The 20,693-nt window shown below is 43.6% G+C and overlaps 1 protein-coding gene across 3 annotated transcripts in view; it reads left to right on the plus strand.

The window, feature by feature from the left end:
* The first annotated feature begins 3,459 nt into the window (after nucleotides 1-3,459).
* LOC128695917 (serine-rich adhesin for platelets-like) overlaps nucleotides 3,460-20,693 on the plus strand; it is a 142,741-nt gene continuing 125,507 nt past the window's right edge. The window contains exons 1-2 of one of the 3 annotated variants that reach the window (XM_070093040.1): nucleotides 3,460-3,498; nucleotides 4,644-5,642. In XM_070093040.1, the coding sequence (XP_069949141.1) occupies nucleotides 5,084-5,642 (559 nt within the window). In that variant the 5' untranslated portion in view covers nucleotides 3,460-3,498; nucleotides 4,644-5,083. Of the gene's footprint in view, nucleotides 3,542-4,643; nucleotides 5,643-20,693 lie in introns of all 3 variants that reach the window. The other 2 variants (XM_070093039.1, XM_070093041.1) reach the window with 2 other exon arrangements.

Consider the following 20,693-nt stretch of genomic DNA (forward strand, 5'->3'; position numbering starts at 1 on the left):
TATACCTTAACATATTGCGACAAAAATACATACGAATGCAGTAAGTGTAAGTGTTACCAAGGAAAAGTTAGACAATGATTCTACAAATAAAACAGAAATTCATTTTGAACTGTTCCCAGGTACATGATTAGTGTTTATTGTTCACAAGTGGTATTAAGCATCATACAGTGCGGATAATTTATTACCCAGTCCCTGGACCCATTATGTACCTCTGTGATCCCTTGACTACACAGGATGTGTACGAGGTGCATAATCAAGATATTTATCTAAAATAACTATGATTGCGGTTTTACATTATTTATGGCGACTCATTTGGGCTGGGAAAATTAGGGTAAAATTAGAACTGCTGTAAGCATAACTCGACCAGGCAGCTACAACACTGAGAGCTACGTAACTCTAAGTGTATACACACTGAGATATACACACCTCCCGATGGATATGCTCCGAAATATATACACCCCTTTCTGTGTATGCGCCTTGAGATATTTATCTTTTGCTGTATATACACTGAGAGATATGCACCTTTCATTGTATATTCCCTGTGTGTAAACACATGATAAATTATGATGCGATGGTGTGACTTTGCAAAAGTTACATGACTTTTTAAACATCAGTTTTAAATATACCTACAGAGTGTTTTTTTTTTTTTTTTTTTTTTTTTTTTTTTTTTTTTTTTTTTTTTTTTTGTGTGTGTGTGTGTGTGTGTGTGTGTGTGTGTGTGTGTGTGGAGGGTGTGTGTGTGTGTGGAGGGGGTGTGTGTGTGAGCCTGTGGGTCAAAACACTCCTACAAGGTCCTCAGCCACTGTCTTGGTTGGTTTTCAAGGTTCTCAGGATCACGAGGGACCCCTAAGGGATAGGAATTAGACAAGGGAATCATCCAGGTGGAATTTCTCCCCAGTCGAGTATGGCTGGTTTGTTTGTTTCTTAGGTTTGAAGCCTGTCGACTACTCAAGGCTATATGTCACCTGTACACCACCAGTACAAGGATACTGTAATAGCTAAAAATGGATAAACGTAAACTGTAGGCGCATATATAATGGAGATACACATCTCTCATAGTATACACTGAGAGATACACACCTCAGGGTGTATATATAGTGAGAGATAGATATCTGTCGGTGTATATACACGAAATACACACCTCTGGGTGCATACATTAAGAAATACACACCTTAGGGTGTATACAATGAAAGATAATCGCCTTTATGTGTGTATATACTAAGACATACATACATTTGAGTGTATATACACCGAGAGATGCGCCTTTGGGCGCATGCATACTAAGAGATACCCATTTCTGGGTGTATATACTCTGAGAGATACAGTCCCTTGTGTCTTTGAATACTGAGAGCTACAAACATCTCTCTGAGTATATGCACTGAGATGTAAACCTTTCTTTCAACATGTACACCTGCCTGGTTTACATACACTTGTTTGAGTCTGTGTGGGACCTCATGATAGTGGTTTAAGTGGTACCTCCACTTGACCCAAGGACGACACGCAAGGCCTTTGACATAAGGCCTTCCGCCTCCACAGGGCTGTAAACGGTACAACAGTTGGACAGACTGACACGCCCTCCGAAGTAGTTACCGGTCACCATATTGGAAAAGTCCCTTCTCAGGACTGTCTTCCCAGAATATACGAAGAGGAACATAGGAAATAACAGAGTGGACAGAGAGAGAGCGGTGAAAGAAAGAAGCAGCGAGAGGCCTTTATGGAGTGTATAGAGCAATGGATGTACAAAGGACTCATGAATAAGACACGTGCAACAGTTAGATATCTTTAGTGTCGAAACGTTTCGCCTAAACAACAGGCTTCTTCAGAGGTGACTGAAATTCTGGGGACATCAGTAGTGGAGAGGTAGATTTAAGGTGACTACTCCCTCAGTCTGGAGAAGAAATAAGCTTGAGGCAGCCTGTCCCACAATCTCGGTGAGTGTTTGGTTTCAAAGGCTTTTCATTATTCCTAAATGCCTCTCAACATAATTTTCCCGTACCATAAAGTGATGAATTTAGTTAATGTGGCTTATTATTCGGGAAACTATATTTATCATTTTATGTATTGCAACAGTAATCCAGAGAAAGATCGAGACGATGTTTGTTGCGTCACCCCAACCCGGTGGGAGACTGCCGGTTTCTTACACTTTTGTGTACGTGGTTACATGTGTAAACATCTACCATGGAACGGGTGAGGGTTGAACCCATGGCGAGTGAGTCGTACAACTCCAGACCAGTATGTAAGCAACTGGTTTGTTTACAATTGTGTTATTACGAGTTCCTTCACGTTGGTGGTGTCAGCACACTAATAGCAAGGAGTGAGACACATTTGTGCATCCCATGTTTACACTAACAAGGGATCAGACCATCACCTTGCAGCGTGACTAGAAAGAGTTTAAACCTGTCCTTAAGTTTAGACAACCACCTTGACAGGAACTGCCATGCGTTCAATAAACCTTTATAGTCGTGGTTCTTAGGTTATATTACCTTGGTTAGGTTAGGTTAGGTATTATTATTATTACGTTGCACATATTTATCTATATTTCTGTATAATTACTCGACAAGGGAAAAACTGAAAAAACTGGTGGCGTATAATGAATTTCTGTTCGTGTATTTTCACACTTACGGTAACGCGTGTAAGAGGTGTTGCAGTCATCGTGAGTTATCATAACATGCAAGGATTTAAAGTCAGGTGTACTATCTTAGATCTGAGTATTTGCAACGTGAGAAGGAAGGGAATGTCGTGACAATAGTAGAGGTAATAGTAGTAGTAGTAGTAGTAGTAATAATAGAAGTTAGTAGTGATATTTGTAGTAGAGATTGGTCTTGTAGTAGTAGTAACAGTAGTAGTATTAGTAGTAGGTGTTGCTGTCCTTGTAGTAGTAGTTGTTCTTGTAGTAGTGGTGGTGGTGGTTCTTGTAGTAGTAGTTCTTGTAGTAAGTAGTAGTAGTAGAGCGGAAGTAGTAGAAGCAGTAGTAGCGGTAGTGGTGTTAGAAGTAGTAATAATAGCAGTAGTAACAGTAGTAGTAGTAAAAGTAGTAGTAATAATAGCGGTAGTAGTAGTAGTAATCGTAGTAGTAGTAGTAACTGTAGTAGTTGTAGTAACCGTAGCAGTAGTAGTAACAATAGCAGTAGTAACGGTAGTAGTTGTAACCGTAGCAATAGTTGTAGTAACGGTAGTAGTAGTAGTCGTAGTGACGGCAGTAGTAGTAATTGAAAAAAAACATTTGTGAATAACTTTACAGAACGCTTTACGAAACTGACGTTTCGTAACATGAATGTGAATGAACATGAACTACTAGAGGTAGCACCCAGCATGAGCCAGTAAGTCTGCCCCAGTGTTCTACTAGTCTTATGTTCTTAAAATGAGGATATAGTTGCCTTTAGACCTTAAGGTTGTACGACAACCTCACATGAGCTCCCGGCAGCCATGTGGGTGATAATGTACGTAACATGTTGTGTGTGGCCAGTCAGCTGACAGACACGAGGGAGAGTGGAGCAGGTGAAGGTGTGCGCGCAAGCCCTGACAGACTGGATTTCTTATTGTAGCGCTCTCAAGTTATTTATTCGTTAAGACGATTAACTTGAATATATTTTCCAGAGGGACGCTGTAGGAGATTTGTAGCTTGTGTGTATTCACTGTTCAGAAAGAGATTGTATTATTTCTTTATGTTTGAATACATATTTGTATTTACAGGAGCAGAGCCATGTGTGTATGTGTCTGTGTGTGTGTGTGTGTGTGTGTGTATGTATGTGTGTGTATGTGTGTGTGTATGTGTGTGTGTGTGTGTGTGTGTGTGTGTGTGTGTGTGTGTGTGTGTGTGTGTGTGTGTGTGTGTGTGTGTGTGTGTGTGTGTGTGTGTCAGTCATTAAGCAGATCGGTTTTATACAAGAGATTGCTTAATATATATATATATATATATATATATATATATATATATATATATATATATATATATATATATATATATATATATATATATATATATTACGCTGGAGTGCGAGGTTATCATTAAATGATGAATGATACTGAAGCATAAAACTGTGATTGGCTATAAAAGAAAGATTGTTGGGCACTGCTTACCACAGTATAAGCAGATCTGTGAGACCCATGCGGATTTAGCTCTTGTTTATGAATGCTGTAATATTAATAATAAGATAGGTGCCAGAGAATTTATTTCTGTTGCAGGAGTTAGATTGTATTTGTTGCAATATCAACGATATATTGTGCTAGGTTGAGGGTGGGTCACTCTATATTGTGCTAAGTTGAGAGTAGGTCACCGTGTATTCTGCTAGGTTGAGGGTAGGTCACCTTACATTATACTAGGTTGAGAGTGGGTCACATTACTGGGTTGAGAGTGGGTCTCATTATATTAAGTTGAAAGTGGGTCACCCTACATTATACTAGGTTGAGAGTGGGTCACCCTACATTATACTAGGTTGAGAGTGGGTCACCCTACATTATACTAGGTTGAGTGGGTCACACTATATTAGGTTGAGAGTGGGTCACATTATACTAGGTTGAGAATGGGTTACCTTACATTGGTATGGAATGGCTCGTGAGGCAAAATAAACGTTTACGTTAGTGAGGCAGAAGACTCACAATCTTTCTCAGGTATTCTAAAAAAACTTTCCTCAACATTCCAGTGATTGGACACGAAAAAAGAACTTGTTTGCGGCCTCTTCATTTATAAATAATGAACAGTGAGTGTAATTCTTGTGCTTGGTGAACAGTGAACAGCCAGTGAGTTAATGAACATTTGCTTGTGCATCACATACGTGCATGTGTATCTGAGGTGCGTGTTGTGCAGACTTGCTGTGAACAGCGAAGGATAACGGGTGAACTATCGCGTGTGCCAAGTGACTTCAATCCACCGCAGAGAGTGATCCAAGGTGGGCAAAAAGTTCAATGCTCTCTCTCTCTCTCTCTCTCTCTCTCTCTCTCTCTCTCTCTCTCTCTCTCTCTCTCTCTCTCTCTCTCTCTTGACAATGCAGTGAGCTGGAGAGAGACAGTGGACGCCCAGCGAGCATAGTAGTGGCGATGGTCGTAGCTGGGGCGGTGTTGTTGTTGTTATGAGTGATTCAACATGTCCGCCACACCCCCAGCGCGTCGACGTTCCAATCCTGCCGTGACGGTCCGTCGGGCACAGAGCGAACGCCGGTACCTGAGCCCCTGGCAGGTTCCGTGTCCCGCGGGGCCCCAGCACTATACATGCCCCGTCGGCCACCCATACCCTACCTGCCCTGCGGGGCACCCGCAGCTCTCGTTTCTGCATCCCAGGGGGTCGTCATGCTGGTCCCGAGTTGAGCACCATCACTATGCCCCACGCACCGCTTTCATCCCCCTAGCTTACTCACGCCCGCATCCTCCTAGGATGCTAGGACAGTCGCAGATGCTGCTGGGTGCTGGGTCGCAGCCGTGGGGGTCCATGCGCCACCGCCCCCTCCCGCCCATATCACACGTCCACCTCCCACCCATAGCGCTGGGGTCGCCGCCCCTCTCACCTAGCACCCTGGCAATAGGTGCCCCTCCAGGGGTGATGCCGACCATGACCCTGGAAGAGAGGCTGTCGCAGGAGAGGGTGACGGCCTTTCTGGCAGGGGAAACTCTGCCTCACCAACCACGTTCCATACTGTCTTGCCCAGGTAAGTTACTGTCACCTCTCTGTCATATACTGTCCTGCCAGGTAAGTTACTGTCATCTGTCTCTGTTATATACTGTCCTGCCCAGGTGAGTTACTGTCACCTGTCCCTCTCACATATAATGTCCTGTCGAGGTGAGCTACTGTCAGTTGTCTCCCTCTTATATACTGTCCTGCCCAGGTGAGTTACTGTCACTTGTGTTCCTTCATATTTCATTCTGTTTCGTCTTTCGTTGTATTCCTTCTCGTCTCATACGCCGTACTCTTATCCTGTCTCCTCGTACCCTTCACTTTCTATGGTCCTTCTGTTTCCTCGTACCCTTCACTCTCTACAGTCCTTCTGTCCCCCCGTTTCTCTTCTTACCTAATCCATGCAGACAAAACACTTAGAATGACCGTCGTGGCCTTTACTACAACAAACACACACCTTCCTTGCACAGAGCACAGCAGCCCCTGGTAACACTATCCGTTATGTTCAGTAAGTCACGGCTGCGGCCTCTGTGCTGCGTTCTCTTCACTAATCTATTGTACTAATATTGAGCAACACCCATAGTGAATCTAAATATTTTACTTTCGACATTTGTGAAGAAAACAAGCTTTTACTGGGACATTCGCTCTGTGTATAACTTATCAAGTCATGGCATAACTTGATTAAGTTCCATACTGAGAAAGTTTCTTTCCATAAAAACTTGCTCTCCAACGAGTATTTTCTTCAGCGGACTGAATGATCAGAGCTCCTGATTTATGGACGGATCCTTTGTATGGTTTTACTGTGATATCCACTTGAGAAGTGATCCGTAGACGTCTGTGACCACAGGTAAGGATATAGGTTAAATATAATATATATATATATATATATATATATATATATATATATATATATATATATATATATATATATATATATATATATATATATATATATATAATGTCGTGCCGAATACGTAAAACTTGCGATTTTGGCTTAAATAACAACGCACTTCTTGCCGAATAGGGGAAGCGGAAATTTGTGTATGCAATAATTTCGCAAAAATCATTCTGAACCTAACGAAAAAAAAAGTTCATTGTGTTTGTTTATTATTAAATTATTGTAAACTTATTTAAAATATATTTAGTTGGATTAGGATAAATTAAATTGCAATTGTTATAATAAGTTTAGGTAAGTTTTCTAAGGTTCTTTTGGAGCAAAATTATTAATTTTTGCATTAACATAATGAAAAAAATATATGTTTAAACGCAAAAGAGAAAATTTTAGAATGGACTTAATTTTAAGTGAGTTCTTGCTAATTGACCATTTTTGCCTATTCGGCACAACATTATATATGTATGTATATATATATATATATATATATATATATATATATATATATATATATATATATATATATATATATATATATATATATATATTATATATATATATATTATATATATATATATATACATATACTATTCAACAAACCGGCGGTATCCCAATGAAGCAGAGTGGCTCAAAAACAAAAACGAAAGTCTGTCTTTTTAACTTTACTAATGTATACAGAAGAGGTTACTAGTCTCTTGCTCCTGGCATTTTAGTCGCCTCTTACAACACGCATGGCTTACGGAGGAAAAAATTTGTTCCACTTCCTCAAGAACCAGTAAGAAAATAAAAGAAAACCCAGAGGGGTGTGTATATATATGCTTGTACATGCATATGTAGTGTGACCTAAGTGTAAGTAGAAGTAGCAAGACGTACCTGAAATTTTGCGTGATTATGAGACATAAAAAAGACACCAGCAATCCTACCATCATGTAAAACAATTACAGGTTTTATACTTCCTTGGCAGGACGTTAGTACCTCCTTGGGTGGTTGCTGTCTACCAGCCTATAAACTTCATAAAATACGAAAAATACGTGACATTGATACCGAGCATCTGAACCGTGTGATCTATGCTTCTAGGTCAGGTCGGGCACAGTAATCGTGTCTCTGGGTCTCAGGGACAGCGGAGAAGCAGTGATTGACACGACAATGGAAGCATCAATCACGCGAGTCACACAGCGTTCACTATCTCGAACAGGGCCGCACTTGAACTTTCAGAGACGCTGAGATATGTCAAAAATCAAGAGTGGCCCGAACTTCGAGAGTCAAGAAAGGTAATAATGGTTGAGGTCCTTCATATGGTGAGACTCGAAGGTTTAGCTTAGTTACTTTATGCGTGATTCAGCTTCTGGTCTTGAAGCACTCGAGGCCAGCTAATAAGCAGCAATATTGAGGACAATGGCTAGTTCGTCAGAGAAAATGTCTTCTTCAAGGGCGAACCTAAACCAACTGGCAGCAACTCTCTCCCTAGGTGAACCATGCAATCTATGATCCCACTATTAAACCCCAGTTTCTTTTTTTTTTTTTAATTTTAGTTTTCATAGAATTTAGAACCCAATTGAACTTGGCCCCGCGCCTGGTTGAGCTACACGGAGGGGTCAATCCTAGTCTCTTGAAGCAGGTCTTAGTCAAACTATAATCCTTTCATTTACTAGGTATCAGCTTACATGCTGATACCTAGTATCAGCATGTAAGCTGATACCTAGGCGTAGGGGCAGACAAGAGTCACGTATATGAACAACAGAATATAAGAAGGAATAACACTCCCTGCCTTTGGAAGCATGAGATACAGGTCTAAATCACGTTCATTCATTACACCCAGCCAACCATTATTTAAAGTCACCCATAGATCTTGCTTCAATGAGAGGCAGAGAGGTGTCAGATATAGGGACAGGCGTCAGGTGTAAGGACAAAGAGGCGTCAGATATAAGGACAGACAGGCGTCAGATATAAGGACAGACAGGCGTCAGATATAAGGACAGACAGGCGTCAGATATAAGGACAGACAGGCGTCAGATATAAGGACAGACAGGCGTCAGATATAAGGACAGACAGGCGTCAGATATAAGGACAGACAGGCGTCAGATATAAGGACGGACAGGCGTCAGATATAAGGACAGACAGGCGTCAGATATAAGGACAGACAGGCGTCAGATATAAGGACAGACAGGCGTCAGATATAAGGACAGACAGGCGTCAGATATAAGGACAAAGAGGTGTCAGATATAAGAAGGAAAAGGTGTCATATAAGGACAAACAGGGCGAAAAGAAAATTTGGTCACTCGCCTCCTGATGCTAGGGAAGGGCCCTTAATCTGGTGAAAGAGAGCTGCCCTCCTCTTCCTCGAATCAAACGTAATTGCCTCCCATTATCCAGACGCTGTATAACACTAACTAGCTTAGTCCTTCCTAGTGAATATAATGTTAATAATAATAATAATAATAATAATAATAATAATAATAATAATAATAATTTACCTAGGTGTCTGGTATGAATTCGAGTGTTTGTAATAAGGAAAATTGGTCAATTATGCCGAACTGTCCTAAAAAAAATCCTGCTTTGTTGCAGAGTGCACTGCATAGACTCCTGCTTTGTTGCAGAGTGCACTGGATAGACTCCTGCTTTGTTGCAGAGTGCACTGGATAGACTCCTGCTTTGTTGCAGAGTGCACTGGATAGACTCCTGCTTTGTTGCAGAGTGCACTGGATAGACTCCTGCTTTGTTGCAGAGTGCACTGGATAGACTCCTGCTTTGTTGCAGAGTGCACTGGATAGACTCCTGCTTTGTTGCAGAGTGCACTGGATAGACTCCTGCTTTGTTGCAGAGTGCACTGGATAGACTCCTGCTTTGTTGCAGAGTGCACTGGATAGACTCCTGCTTTGTTGCAGAGTGCACTGGATAGACTCCTGCTTTGTTGCAGAGTGCACTGCATAGACTCCTGCTTTGTTGCAGAGTGCACTGGATAGACTCCTGCTTTGTTGCAGAGTGCACTGGATAGACTCCTGCTTTGTTGCAGAGTGCACTGCATAGACTCCTGCTTTGTTGCAGAGTGCACTGGATAGACTCCTGCTTTGTTGCAGAGTGCACTGCATAGACTCTTGCTTTGTTGCAGAGTGCACTGGATAGACTCCTGCTTTGTTGCAGAGTGCACTGGATAGACTCCTGCTTTGTTGCAGAGTGCACTGGATAGACTCCTGCTTTGTTGCAGAGTGCACTGCATAGACTCCTGCTTTGTTGCAGAGTGCACTGCATAGACTCCTGCTTTGTTGCAGAGTGCACTGCATAGACTCCTGCTTTGTTGCAGAGTGCACTGCATAGACTCCTGCTTTGTTGCAGAGTGCACTGGATAGACTCCTGCTTTGTTGCAGAGTGCACTGGATAGACTCCTGATTTGTTGCAGAGTGCACTGGATAGACTCCTGCTTTGTTGCAGAGTGCACTGGATAGACTCCTGCTTTGTTGCAGAGTGCACTGCATAGACTCCTGCTTTGTTGCAGAGTGCACTGGATAGACTCCTGCTTTGTTGCAGAGTGCAGTGCATAGACTCCTGCTTTGTTGCAGAGTGCACTGGATAGGCTCCTGCTTTGTTGCAGAGTGCACTGGATAGACTCCTGCTTTGTTGCAGAGTGCACTGCATAGACTCCTGCTTTGTTGCAGAGTGCACTGGATAGACTCCTGCTTTGTTGCAGAGTGCACTGGATAGACTCCTGCTTTGTTGCAGAGTGCACTGGATAGACTCCTGCTTTGTTGCAGAGTGCACTGGATAGACTCCTGCTTTGTTGCAGAGTGCACTGGATAGACTCCTGCTTTGTTGCAGAGTGCACTGGATAGACTCCTGCTTTGTTGCAGAGTGCACTGGATAGACTCCTGCTTTGTTGCAGAGTGCACTGGATAGACTCCTGCTTTGTTGCAGAGTGCACTGGATAGACTCCTGCTATGTTGCAGACTCCTGCTTTGTTGCAGAGAGCACTGGATAGACTCCTGCTTTGTTGCAGAGTGCACTGGATAGACTCCTGCTTTGTTGCAGAGTGCACTGGATAGACTCCTGCTTTGTTGCAGAGTGCACTGCATAGACTCCTGCTTTGTTGCAGAGTGCACTGGATAGACTCCTGCTTTGTTGCAAAGTGCACTGGATAGACTCCTGCTTTGTTGCAGAGTGCACTGGATAGACTCCTGCTTTGTTGCAGAGTGCACTGGATAGACTCCTGCTTTGTTGCAGAGTGCACTGGTAAAACTCCTGCTTTGTTGCAGAGTGCACTGGATAGACTCCTGCTTTGTTGCAGAGTGCACTGGATAGACTCCTGCTTTGTTGCAGAGTGCACTGGATAGACTCCTGCTTTGTTGCAGAGTGCACTGGATAGACTCCTGCTTTGTTGCAGAGTGCACTTCATAGACTCCTGCTTTGTTGCAGAGTGCACTGGATAGACTCCTGCTTTGTTGCAGAGTGCACTGCATAGACTCCTGCTTTGTTGCAGAGTGCACTGGATAGACTCCTGCTTTGTTGCAGAGTGCACTGCATAGACTCCTGCTTTGTTGCAGAGTGCACTGGATAGACTCCTGCTTTGTTGCAGAGTGCACTGGATAGACTCCTGCTTTGTTGCAGAGTGCACTGGATAGACTCCTGCTTTGTTGCAGAGTGCACTGCATAGACTCCTGCTTTGTTGCAGAGTGCACTGGATAGACTCCTGCTTTGTTGCAGAGTGCACTGCATAGACTCCTGCTTTGTTGCAGAGTGCACTGGATAGACTCCTGCTTTGTTGTAGAGTGCACTGGATAGACTCCTGCTTTGTTGCAGAGTGCACTGGATAGACTCCTGCTTTGTTGCAGAGTGCACTGGATAGACTCCTGCTTTGTTGCAGAGTGCACTGGATAGACTCCTGCTTTGTTGCAGAGTGCACTGGATAGACTCCTGCTTTGTTGCAGAGTGCACTGGATAGACTCCTGCTTTGTTGCAGAGTGCACTGGATAGACTCCTGCTTTGTTGCAGAGTGCACTGGATAGACTCCTGCTTTGTTGCAGAGTGCACTGGATAGACTCCTGCTTTGTTGCAGAGTGCACTGGATAGACTCCTGCTTTGTTGCAGAGTGCACTGGATAGACTCCTTTGTTGCAGAGTGCACTGGATAGACTCCTGCTTTGTTGCAGAGTGCACTGGATAGACTCCTGCTTTGTTGCAGAGTGCACTGCATAGACTCCTGCTTTGTTGCAGAGTGCACTGGATAGACTCCTGCTTTGTTGCAGAGTGCACTGGATAGACTCCTGCTTTGTTGCAGAGTGCACTGCATAGACTCCTTCTTTGTTGCAGAGTGCACTGGATAGACTCCTGCTTTGTTGTAGAGTGCACTGGATAGACTCCTGCTTTGTTGCAGAGTGCACTGCATAGACTCCTGCTTTGTTGCAGAGTGCACTGGATAGACTCCTGCTTTGTTGCAGAGTGCACTGCATAGACTCCTGCTTAGTTGCAGAGTGCACTGGATAGACTCCTGCTTTGTTGTAGAGTGCACTGGATAGACTCCTGCTTTGTTGCAGAGTGCACTGGATAGACTCCTGCTTTGTTGCAGAGTGCACTGCATAGACTCCTGCTTTGTTGCAGAGTGCACTGGATAGACTCCTGCTTTGTTGCAGAGTGCACTGGATAGACTCTTGCTTTGTTGCAGAGTGCACTGGATAGACTCCTGCTTTGTTGCAGAGTGCACTGGATAGACTCCTGCTTTGTTGCAGAGTGCACTGGATAGACTCCTGCTTTGTTGCAGAGTGCACTGGATAGACTCCTGCTTTGTTGCAGACTGCACTGGATAGACTCCTGCTTTGTTGCAGAGTGCACTGGATAGACTCCTGCTTTGTTGCAGAGTGCACTGCATAGACTCCTGCTTTTTTGCAGAGTGCATTGGATAGACTCCTGCTTTGTTGCAGAGTGCACTGGATAGACTCCTGCTTTGTTGCAGAGTGCACTGGATAGACTCCTGCTTTGTTGCAGAGTGCACTGGATAGACTCCTGCTTTGTTGCAGAGTGCACTGGATAGACTCCTGCTTTGTTGCAGAGTGCACTGGATAGACTCCTGCTTTGTTGCAGAGTGCACTGGATAGACTCCTGCTTTGTTGCAGAGTGCACTGGATAGACTCCTGCTTTGTTGCAGAGTGCACTGGATAGACTCCTGCTTTGTTGCAGAGTGCACTGCATAGACTCCTGCTTTGTTGCAGAGTGCACTGCATAGACTCCTGCTTTGTTGCAGAGTGCACTGCATAGACTCCTGCTTTGTTGCAGAGTGCACTGGATAGACTCCTGCTTTGTTGCAGAGTGCACTGGATAGACTCCTGCTTTGTTGCAGAGTGCACTGGATAGACTCCTGCTTTGTTGCAGAGTGCACTGCATAGACTCCTGCTTTGTTGCAGAGTGCACTGGATAGACTCCTGCTTTGTTGCAGAGTGCACTGGATAGACTCCTGCTTTGTTGCAGAGTGCACTGGATAGACTCCTGCTTTGTTGCAGAGTCCACTGGATAGACTCCTGCTTTGTTGCAGAGTGCACTGCATAGACTCCTGCTTTGTTGCAGAGTGCACTGCATAGACTCCTGCTTTGTTGCAGAGTGCACTGGATAGACTCCTGCTTTGTTGCAGAGTGCACTGGATAGACTCCTGCTTTGTTGCAGAGTGCACTGGATAGACTCCTGCTTTGTTGCAGAGTGCACTGGATAGACTCCTGCTTTGTTGCAGAGTGCACTGCATAGACTCCTGCTTTGTTGCAGAGTACACTGCATAGACTCCTGCTTTGTTGCAGAGTGCACTGCATAGACTCCTGCTTTGTTGCAGAGTGCACTGCATAGACTCCTGCTTTGTTGCAGAGTGCACTGCATAGACTCCTGCTTTGTTGCAGAGTGCACTGGATAGACTCCTGCTTTGTTGCAGAGTGCACTGCATAGACTCCTGCTTTGTTGCAGAGTGCACTGCATAGACTCCTGCTTTGTTGCAGAGTGCACTGCATAGACTCCTGCTTTGTTGCAGAGTGCACTGCATAGACTCCTGCTTTGTTGCAGAGTGCACTGGATAGACTCCTGCTTTGTTGCAGAGTGCACTGGATAGACTCCTGCTTTGTTGCAGAGTGCACTGGATAGACTCCTGCTTTGTTGCAGAGTGCACTGGATAGACTCCTGCTTTGTTGCAGAGTGCACTGGATAGACTCCTGCTTTGTTGCAGAGTGCACTGGATAGACTCCTGCTTTGTTGCAGAGTGCACTGGATAGACTCCTGCTTTGTTGCAGAGTGCACTGGATAGACTCCTGCTTTGTTGCAGAGTGCACCGGATAGACTCCTGCTTTGTTGCAGAGTGCACTGCATAGACTCCTGCTTTGTTGCAGAGTGCACTGGATAGACTCCTGCTTTGTTGCAGAGTGCACTGCATAGACTCCTGCTTTGTTGCAGAGTGCACTGGATAGACTCCTGCTTTGTTGCAGAGTGCACTGGATAGACTCCTGCTTTGTTGCAGAGTGCACTGGATAGACTCCTGCTTTGTTGCAGAGTGCACTGGATAGACTCCTGCTTTGTTGCAGAGTGCACTGGATAGACTCCTGCTTTGTTGCAGAGTGCACTGGATAGACTCCTGCTTTGTTGCAGAGTGCACTGGATAGACTCCTGCTTTGTTGCAGAGTGCACTGGATAGACTCCTGCTTTGTTGCAGAGTGCACTGGATAGACTCCTGCTTTGTTGCAGAGTGCACTGGATAGACTCCTGCTTTGTTGCAGAGTGCACTGGATAGACTCCTGCTTTGTTGCAGAGTGCACTGGATAGACTCCTGCTTTGTTGCAGAGTGCACTGGATAGACTCCTGCTTTGTTGCAGAGTGCACTGCATAGACTCCTGCTTTGTTGCAGAGTGCACTGCATAGACTCCTGCTTTGTTGCAGAGTGCACTGCATAGACTCCTGCTTTGTTGCAGAGTGCACTGGATAGACTCCTGCTTTGTTGCAGAGTGCACTGGATAGACTCCTGCTTTGTTGCAGAGTGCACTGGATAGACTCCTGCTTTGTTGCAGAGTGCACTGGATAGACTCCTGCTTTGTTGCAGAGTGCACTGGATAGACTCCTGCTTTGTTGCAGAGTGCACTGCATAGACTCCTGCTTTGTTGCAGAGTGCACTGGATAGACTCCTGCTTTGTTGCAGAGTGCACTGGATAGACTCCTGCTTTGTTGCAGAGTGCACTGCATAGACTCCTGCTTTGTTGCAGAGTGCACTGGATAGACTCCTGCTTTGTTGCAGAGTGCACTGGATAGACTCCTGCTTTGTTGCAGAGTGCACTGGATAGACTCCTGCTTTGTTGCAGAGTGCACTGGATAGACTCCTGCTTTGTTGCAGAGTGCACTGCATAGACTCCTGCTTTGTTGCAGAGTGCACTGGATAGACTCCTGCTTTGTTGCAGAGTGCACTGGATAGACTCCTGCTTTGTTGCAGAGTGCACTGGATAGACTCCTGCTTTGTTGCAGAGTGCACTGGATAGACTCCTGCTTTGTTGCAGAGTGCACTGGATAGACTCCTGCTTTGTTGCAGAGTGCACTGGATAGACTCCTGGTTTGTTGCAGAGTGCACTGGACAGACTCCTGCTTTGTTGCAGAGTGCACTGGATAGACTCCTGCTTTGTTGCAGAGTGCACTGGATAGACTCCTGGTTTGTTGCAGAGTGCACTGGATAGACTCCTGCTTTGTTGCAGAGTGCACTGGATAGACTCCTGCTTTGGAATGAGAAATGATGTTAGCTAATAATTTCACCATAAAACACCCCGAGATACATATTTCTGTGTTTATACCCTGTTTAGAAATACACATTTGTGTATACATTTTGTTGAGAGATTCAAATCTATGTGTATATATACCCTACTGAGACATACACATCTATGCATATACACTACTGAGAGTTACGCATCACTGTGTACAGTCCTCAGCGCTGTATAGTCCTTGTGGCTTAGCGCTTCTTTTTAAGAACATAAGAACATAAGAATGGAGGAACACTGCAGAAGGCCTACTGGCCCATGCGAGGCAGGTCCTTATCAAAACAACCTCTACCTATGATTATAATAATAATAATGTGTACAGTCCTTTCTAAGAAAAACACATCTCTGTATCTATACTGAAAGAAAAACATTTGTTTGTGTATAATCTGTGCTGATGCATATACATATCTTTATGTATATACCACGTGAGGTGTTCTGGCAGAGTAAAAGCATTATAATATACGTCTTTAAAGTTTCTAAACCAAATAAGGTGAAAGTATACATTAGTAGATCATATTAACCTAGATGTAACAAAACAAGAATGATTTTAAGTCTTTGGTAAATGACAATTGATTTTAAAATACCAGCTTATCTAACACTAGTTTATTGCAGGCATGATACAGTACTGCAGGTATAATACAGTACTGCAGGCATGATACAGTACTGCAGGTATAATACAGTACTGCAGGCATGATACAGTGCTGCAGGTATAATACAGTATTGCAGGCATGATACAGTGCTGCAGGTATAATACAGTATTGCAGGCATGATACAGTACTGCAGGTATAATACAGTACTGCAGGCATGATACAGTGCTGCAGGTATAATACAGTATTGCAGGCATGATACAGTACTGCAGGTATAATACAGTACTGCAGGCATGATACAGTACTGCAGGTATAATACAGTACTGCAGGTATAATACAGTACTGCAGGCATGATACAGTGCTGCAGGTATAATACAGTATTGCAGGCATGATACAGTACTGCAGGTATAATACAGTACTGCAGGTATAATACAGTACTGCAGGCATGATACAGTGCTGCAGGTATAATACAGTATTGCAGGCATGATACAGTACTGCAGGTATAATACAGTACTGCAGGCATGATACAGTGCTGCAGGTATAATACAGTATTGCAGGCATGATACAGTACTGCAGGTATAATACAGTACTGCAGGCATGATACAGTGCTGCAGGTATAATACAGTATTGCAGGCATGATACAGTACTGCAGGTATAATACAGTACTGCAGGCATGATACAGTGCTGCAGGTATAATACAGTATTGCAGGCATGATACAGTACTGCAGGTATAATACAGTACTGCAGGCATGATACAGTACTGCAGGTATAATACAGTACTGCAGGCATGATACAGTGCTGCAGGTATAATACAGTATTGCAGGCATGATACAGTACTGCAGGTATAATACAGTACTGCAGGCATGATACAGTGCTGCAGGTATAATACAGTATTGCAGGCATGATACAGTGCTGCAGGTATAATACAGTACTGCAGGCATGATACAGTACTGCAGGTATAATACAGTACTGCAGGCATGATACAGTACTGCAGGTATAATACAGTACTGCAGGCATGATACAGTGCTGCAGGTATAATACAGTATTGCAGGCATGATACAGTACTGCAGGTATAATACAGTACTGCAGGTATAATACAGTACTGCAGGTATAATACAGTATTGCAGGCATGATACAGTGCTGCAGATATAAAACAGTACTGTAGGTATAATACAGTATTGCAGGCAGGATACAGTACTGCAGGTATAATACAGTATTGCAGGCATGATACAGTACTGCAGGTATAATACAGTACTTCAGGTATAATACAGTACTGCAGGTATAATACAGTACTGCAGGTATAATACAGTACTGCAGGTATAATACAGTACTGCAGGTATAATACAGTACTGCAGGTATAATACAGTACTGCAGGTATAATACAGTACTGCAGGTATAATACAGTACTGCAGGTATAATACAGTACTGCAGGTATAATACAGTACTGCAGGTATAATACAGTACTGCAAGTATAATACAGTATTGCAGGCATGATACAGTATTGCAGGCATGATACAGTATTGCAGGCATGATACAGTATTGCAGGCATGATACAGTATTGCAGGCATGATACAGTATTGCAGGCATGATACAGTATTGCAGGCATGATACAGTACTGCAGGTATAATACAGTACTGCAGGTATAATGCAGTACTGCAGGTATAATCCAGTACTGCAGGTATAATACAGTACTGCAGGCATGATACAGTACTGCAGGTATAATACAGTACTGCAGGTATAATACAGTACTGCAGGCATGATACAGTACTGCAGGCATGATTCAGTACTGCAGTTATAATAAAGTACTGCAGGCATGATTCAGTACTACAGGCATGATACAGTACTGCAGACATGATTCAATACTGCAAGCAGGATATAGCACTACAGGCATGATTCAGTACTACAGGCATGATACAGTACTGCAGTGATGATACAATACTGCAGGCATGATACAGTACTGCAGGCATGATGCAGTACTGCAGGTATAAAACAGTACTGCAGGCATGATTCAGCACTACAGGCATGATACAGTACTGCAGGCATGATACAGTACTGCAGGTATAATACAGTACTGCAGGCATGATTCAATACTACAGGCATGATACAGTACTGCAGGCATGATACAGTACTGCAGGCATGATACAGTACTGCAGGCATGATACAGTACTGCAGGCATGATGCAGTACTGCAGGCATGATACAGTACTGCAGTCATGATACAGTACTGCAGGCATGATGCACTACTGCAGGCATGATTCAGTACTGCAGGCATGATACAGTATTGCAAGCATGATACAGTAATGCAGGAATGATACAGTACTGCAGGCATGATACAGTACTGCAGGCACGATTCAATACTGCAGGCATGATACAGTACTGCAGGCATGATACGGTACTACAGGCATGATATAGTACTGAAGGCATGATACGGTACTGCAGGCATGATATAGTACTGAAGGCATGATACGGTACTGCAGGCATGATACAGTACTGCAGGCATGATACAGTACTGCAGGCATGATACAGTACTGCAGGCATGATACAGTACTGCAGGCATGATACAGTACTGCAGGCATGATACAGTACTGCAGGCATGATACAGTACTGCAGGCATGATACAGTACTACAGGCATGATACAGTACTGCAGACATGACGGATTAGAAATACAACAGAAAGGCACTTGGGCAAACTAACATAATTCTACAACATTCGTACGTGTCATTCAGCAAAATCAGTTTCACGAGTTTAACGAGCTTCACTTAATAATAATAATAATAATAATAATAATAATAATAATAATAATAATAATAATAACAACAACAAAACACTGGAAATATGAGTACACATAATGTACACTATGAACCCGCTGTTTGCACAGTTTGCTGTATCATCGTCACTGAATAGAATCAGGTCTCGGGTCGACCTGAAATATATTTCTGACGGAAAGAAAGCACATTCGTTGTGTTTGTTTGGTTGGTTGTGTTTAAGTCGCATCAACAGGTTGGAATATTGCTCTTCGGTGGATCAGTTGAACCACGAAATCTACGCGATTCTCGCAGGATAGTTATTTAATGACTGTGAATGTGTTCCTGTTTTTTGGTCACCTTGCCTCGGTGGGAGACGGTCAGTGTACAGATGATAATCGTATCGACTGCACGAGGATAATTAAGTCTGCATGTAGCCTGTCCTCCACACTAGTCATTAATATTTTAATCCTTAACGTATATATGCACACATATGTATATACATATATATAAACCACGAGAGGGTGTATATGCCCCCTGGGTCCTTATCCCTTCCCGTTACACACGTATATAACTAATGTTTGGATCACCTAAGGAAGATTCGCCTGCCAAGGTCAGCAAATCAATAAAGTTATGCAAATTCTTGACTGGGTTAAGCAAAATAGTTTTTTTTTATATTGCGATGAGTTGTCACAGCTGCTCTTTGCTGATGACACTGTGCTCTTGGGAGATTCTGAAGAGAAGCTGCAGAGATTGGTGGATGAATTTGGTAGGGTGTGCAAAAGAAGAAAATTAAAGGTGAATATAGGAAAGAGTAAGGTTATGAGGATAACAAAAAGATTAGGTGATGAAAGATTGAATATCAGATTGGAGGGAGAGAGTATGGAGGAGGTGAACGTATTCAGATATTTGGGAGTGGACGTGTCAGCGGATGGGTCTATGAAAGATGAGGTGAATCATAGAATTGATGAGGGAAAAAGAGTGAGTGGTGCACTTAGGAGTCTGTGGAGACAGAGAACTTTGTCCTTGGAGGCAAAGAGGGGAATGTATGAGAGTATAGTTTTACCAACGCTCTTATATGGGTGTGAAGCATGGGTGATGAATGTTGCAGCGAGGAGAAGGCTGGAGGCAGTGGAGATGTCATGTCTGAGGGCAATGTGTGGTGTGAATATAATGCAGAGAATTCGTAATTTGGAAGTTAGGAGGAGGTGCGGGATTACCAAAACTGTTGTCCAGAGGGCTGAGGAAGGGTTGTTGAGGTGGTTCGGACATGTAGAGAGAATGGAGCGAAACAGAATAACTTCAAGAGTGTATCAGTCTGTAGTGGAAGGAAGGCGGGGTAGGGGTCGGCCTAGGAAGGGTTGGAGGGAGGGGGTAAAGGAGGTTTTGTGTGCGAGGGGCTTGGACTTCCAGCAGGCATGCGTGAGCGTGTTTGATAGGAGTGAATGGAGACAAATGGTTTTTAATACTTGACGTGCTGTTGGAGTGTGAGCAAAGTAACATTTATGAAGGGATTCAGGGAAACCGGCAGACCGGACTTGAGTCCTGGAGATGGGAAGTACAGTGCCTGCACTCTGAAGGAGGGGTGTTAATGTTGCAGTTTAAAAACTGTAGTGTAAAGCACCCTTCTGGCAAGACAGTGATGGAGTGAATGATGGTGAAAGTTTTTCTTTTTCGGGCCACCCTGCCTTGGTGGGAATCGGCCAGTGTGATAATAAAATAAAATAATAATGAATTTAACAAGGTTAATTTGCTACTTGAGGTCTGATGCTGTTTTGGAAAATGGCATGGCTTAAGTGTAGTAAATTAAAGACAGATAGCCACAACGGGTCTCAGTGAGAGCCTTTTCCAGTAATTTGATAAAGTATGATGAAGTCACTTGATTAAATAACTGGATAAAGGTCTTGGTGCGAAACATATTTTTTAATAAAGGCCTGATCTACTAGTTAACTGGGTTTAAAACTTATCGACTACACAAGGGGGTCATCAAGGCTTCATGTAACCAGTTCACCACCAGTAAGGAACACAGTCACTAAACTAGGGATTACAGTGACCTGTCAACATACATACAATGAGAAACATGTACCTACTCGACTTGTTCTGTCCACGT

The sequence above is a fragment of the Cherax quadricarinatus genome, chromosome 41, assembly GCF_038502225.1.
Source record: "Cherax quadricarinatus isolate ZL_2023a chromosome 41, ASM3850222v1, whole genome shotgun sequence".
Lineage (NCBI taxonomy): Eukaryota > Metazoa > Arthropoda > Malacostraca > Decapoda > Parastacidae > Cherax > Cherax quadricarinatus.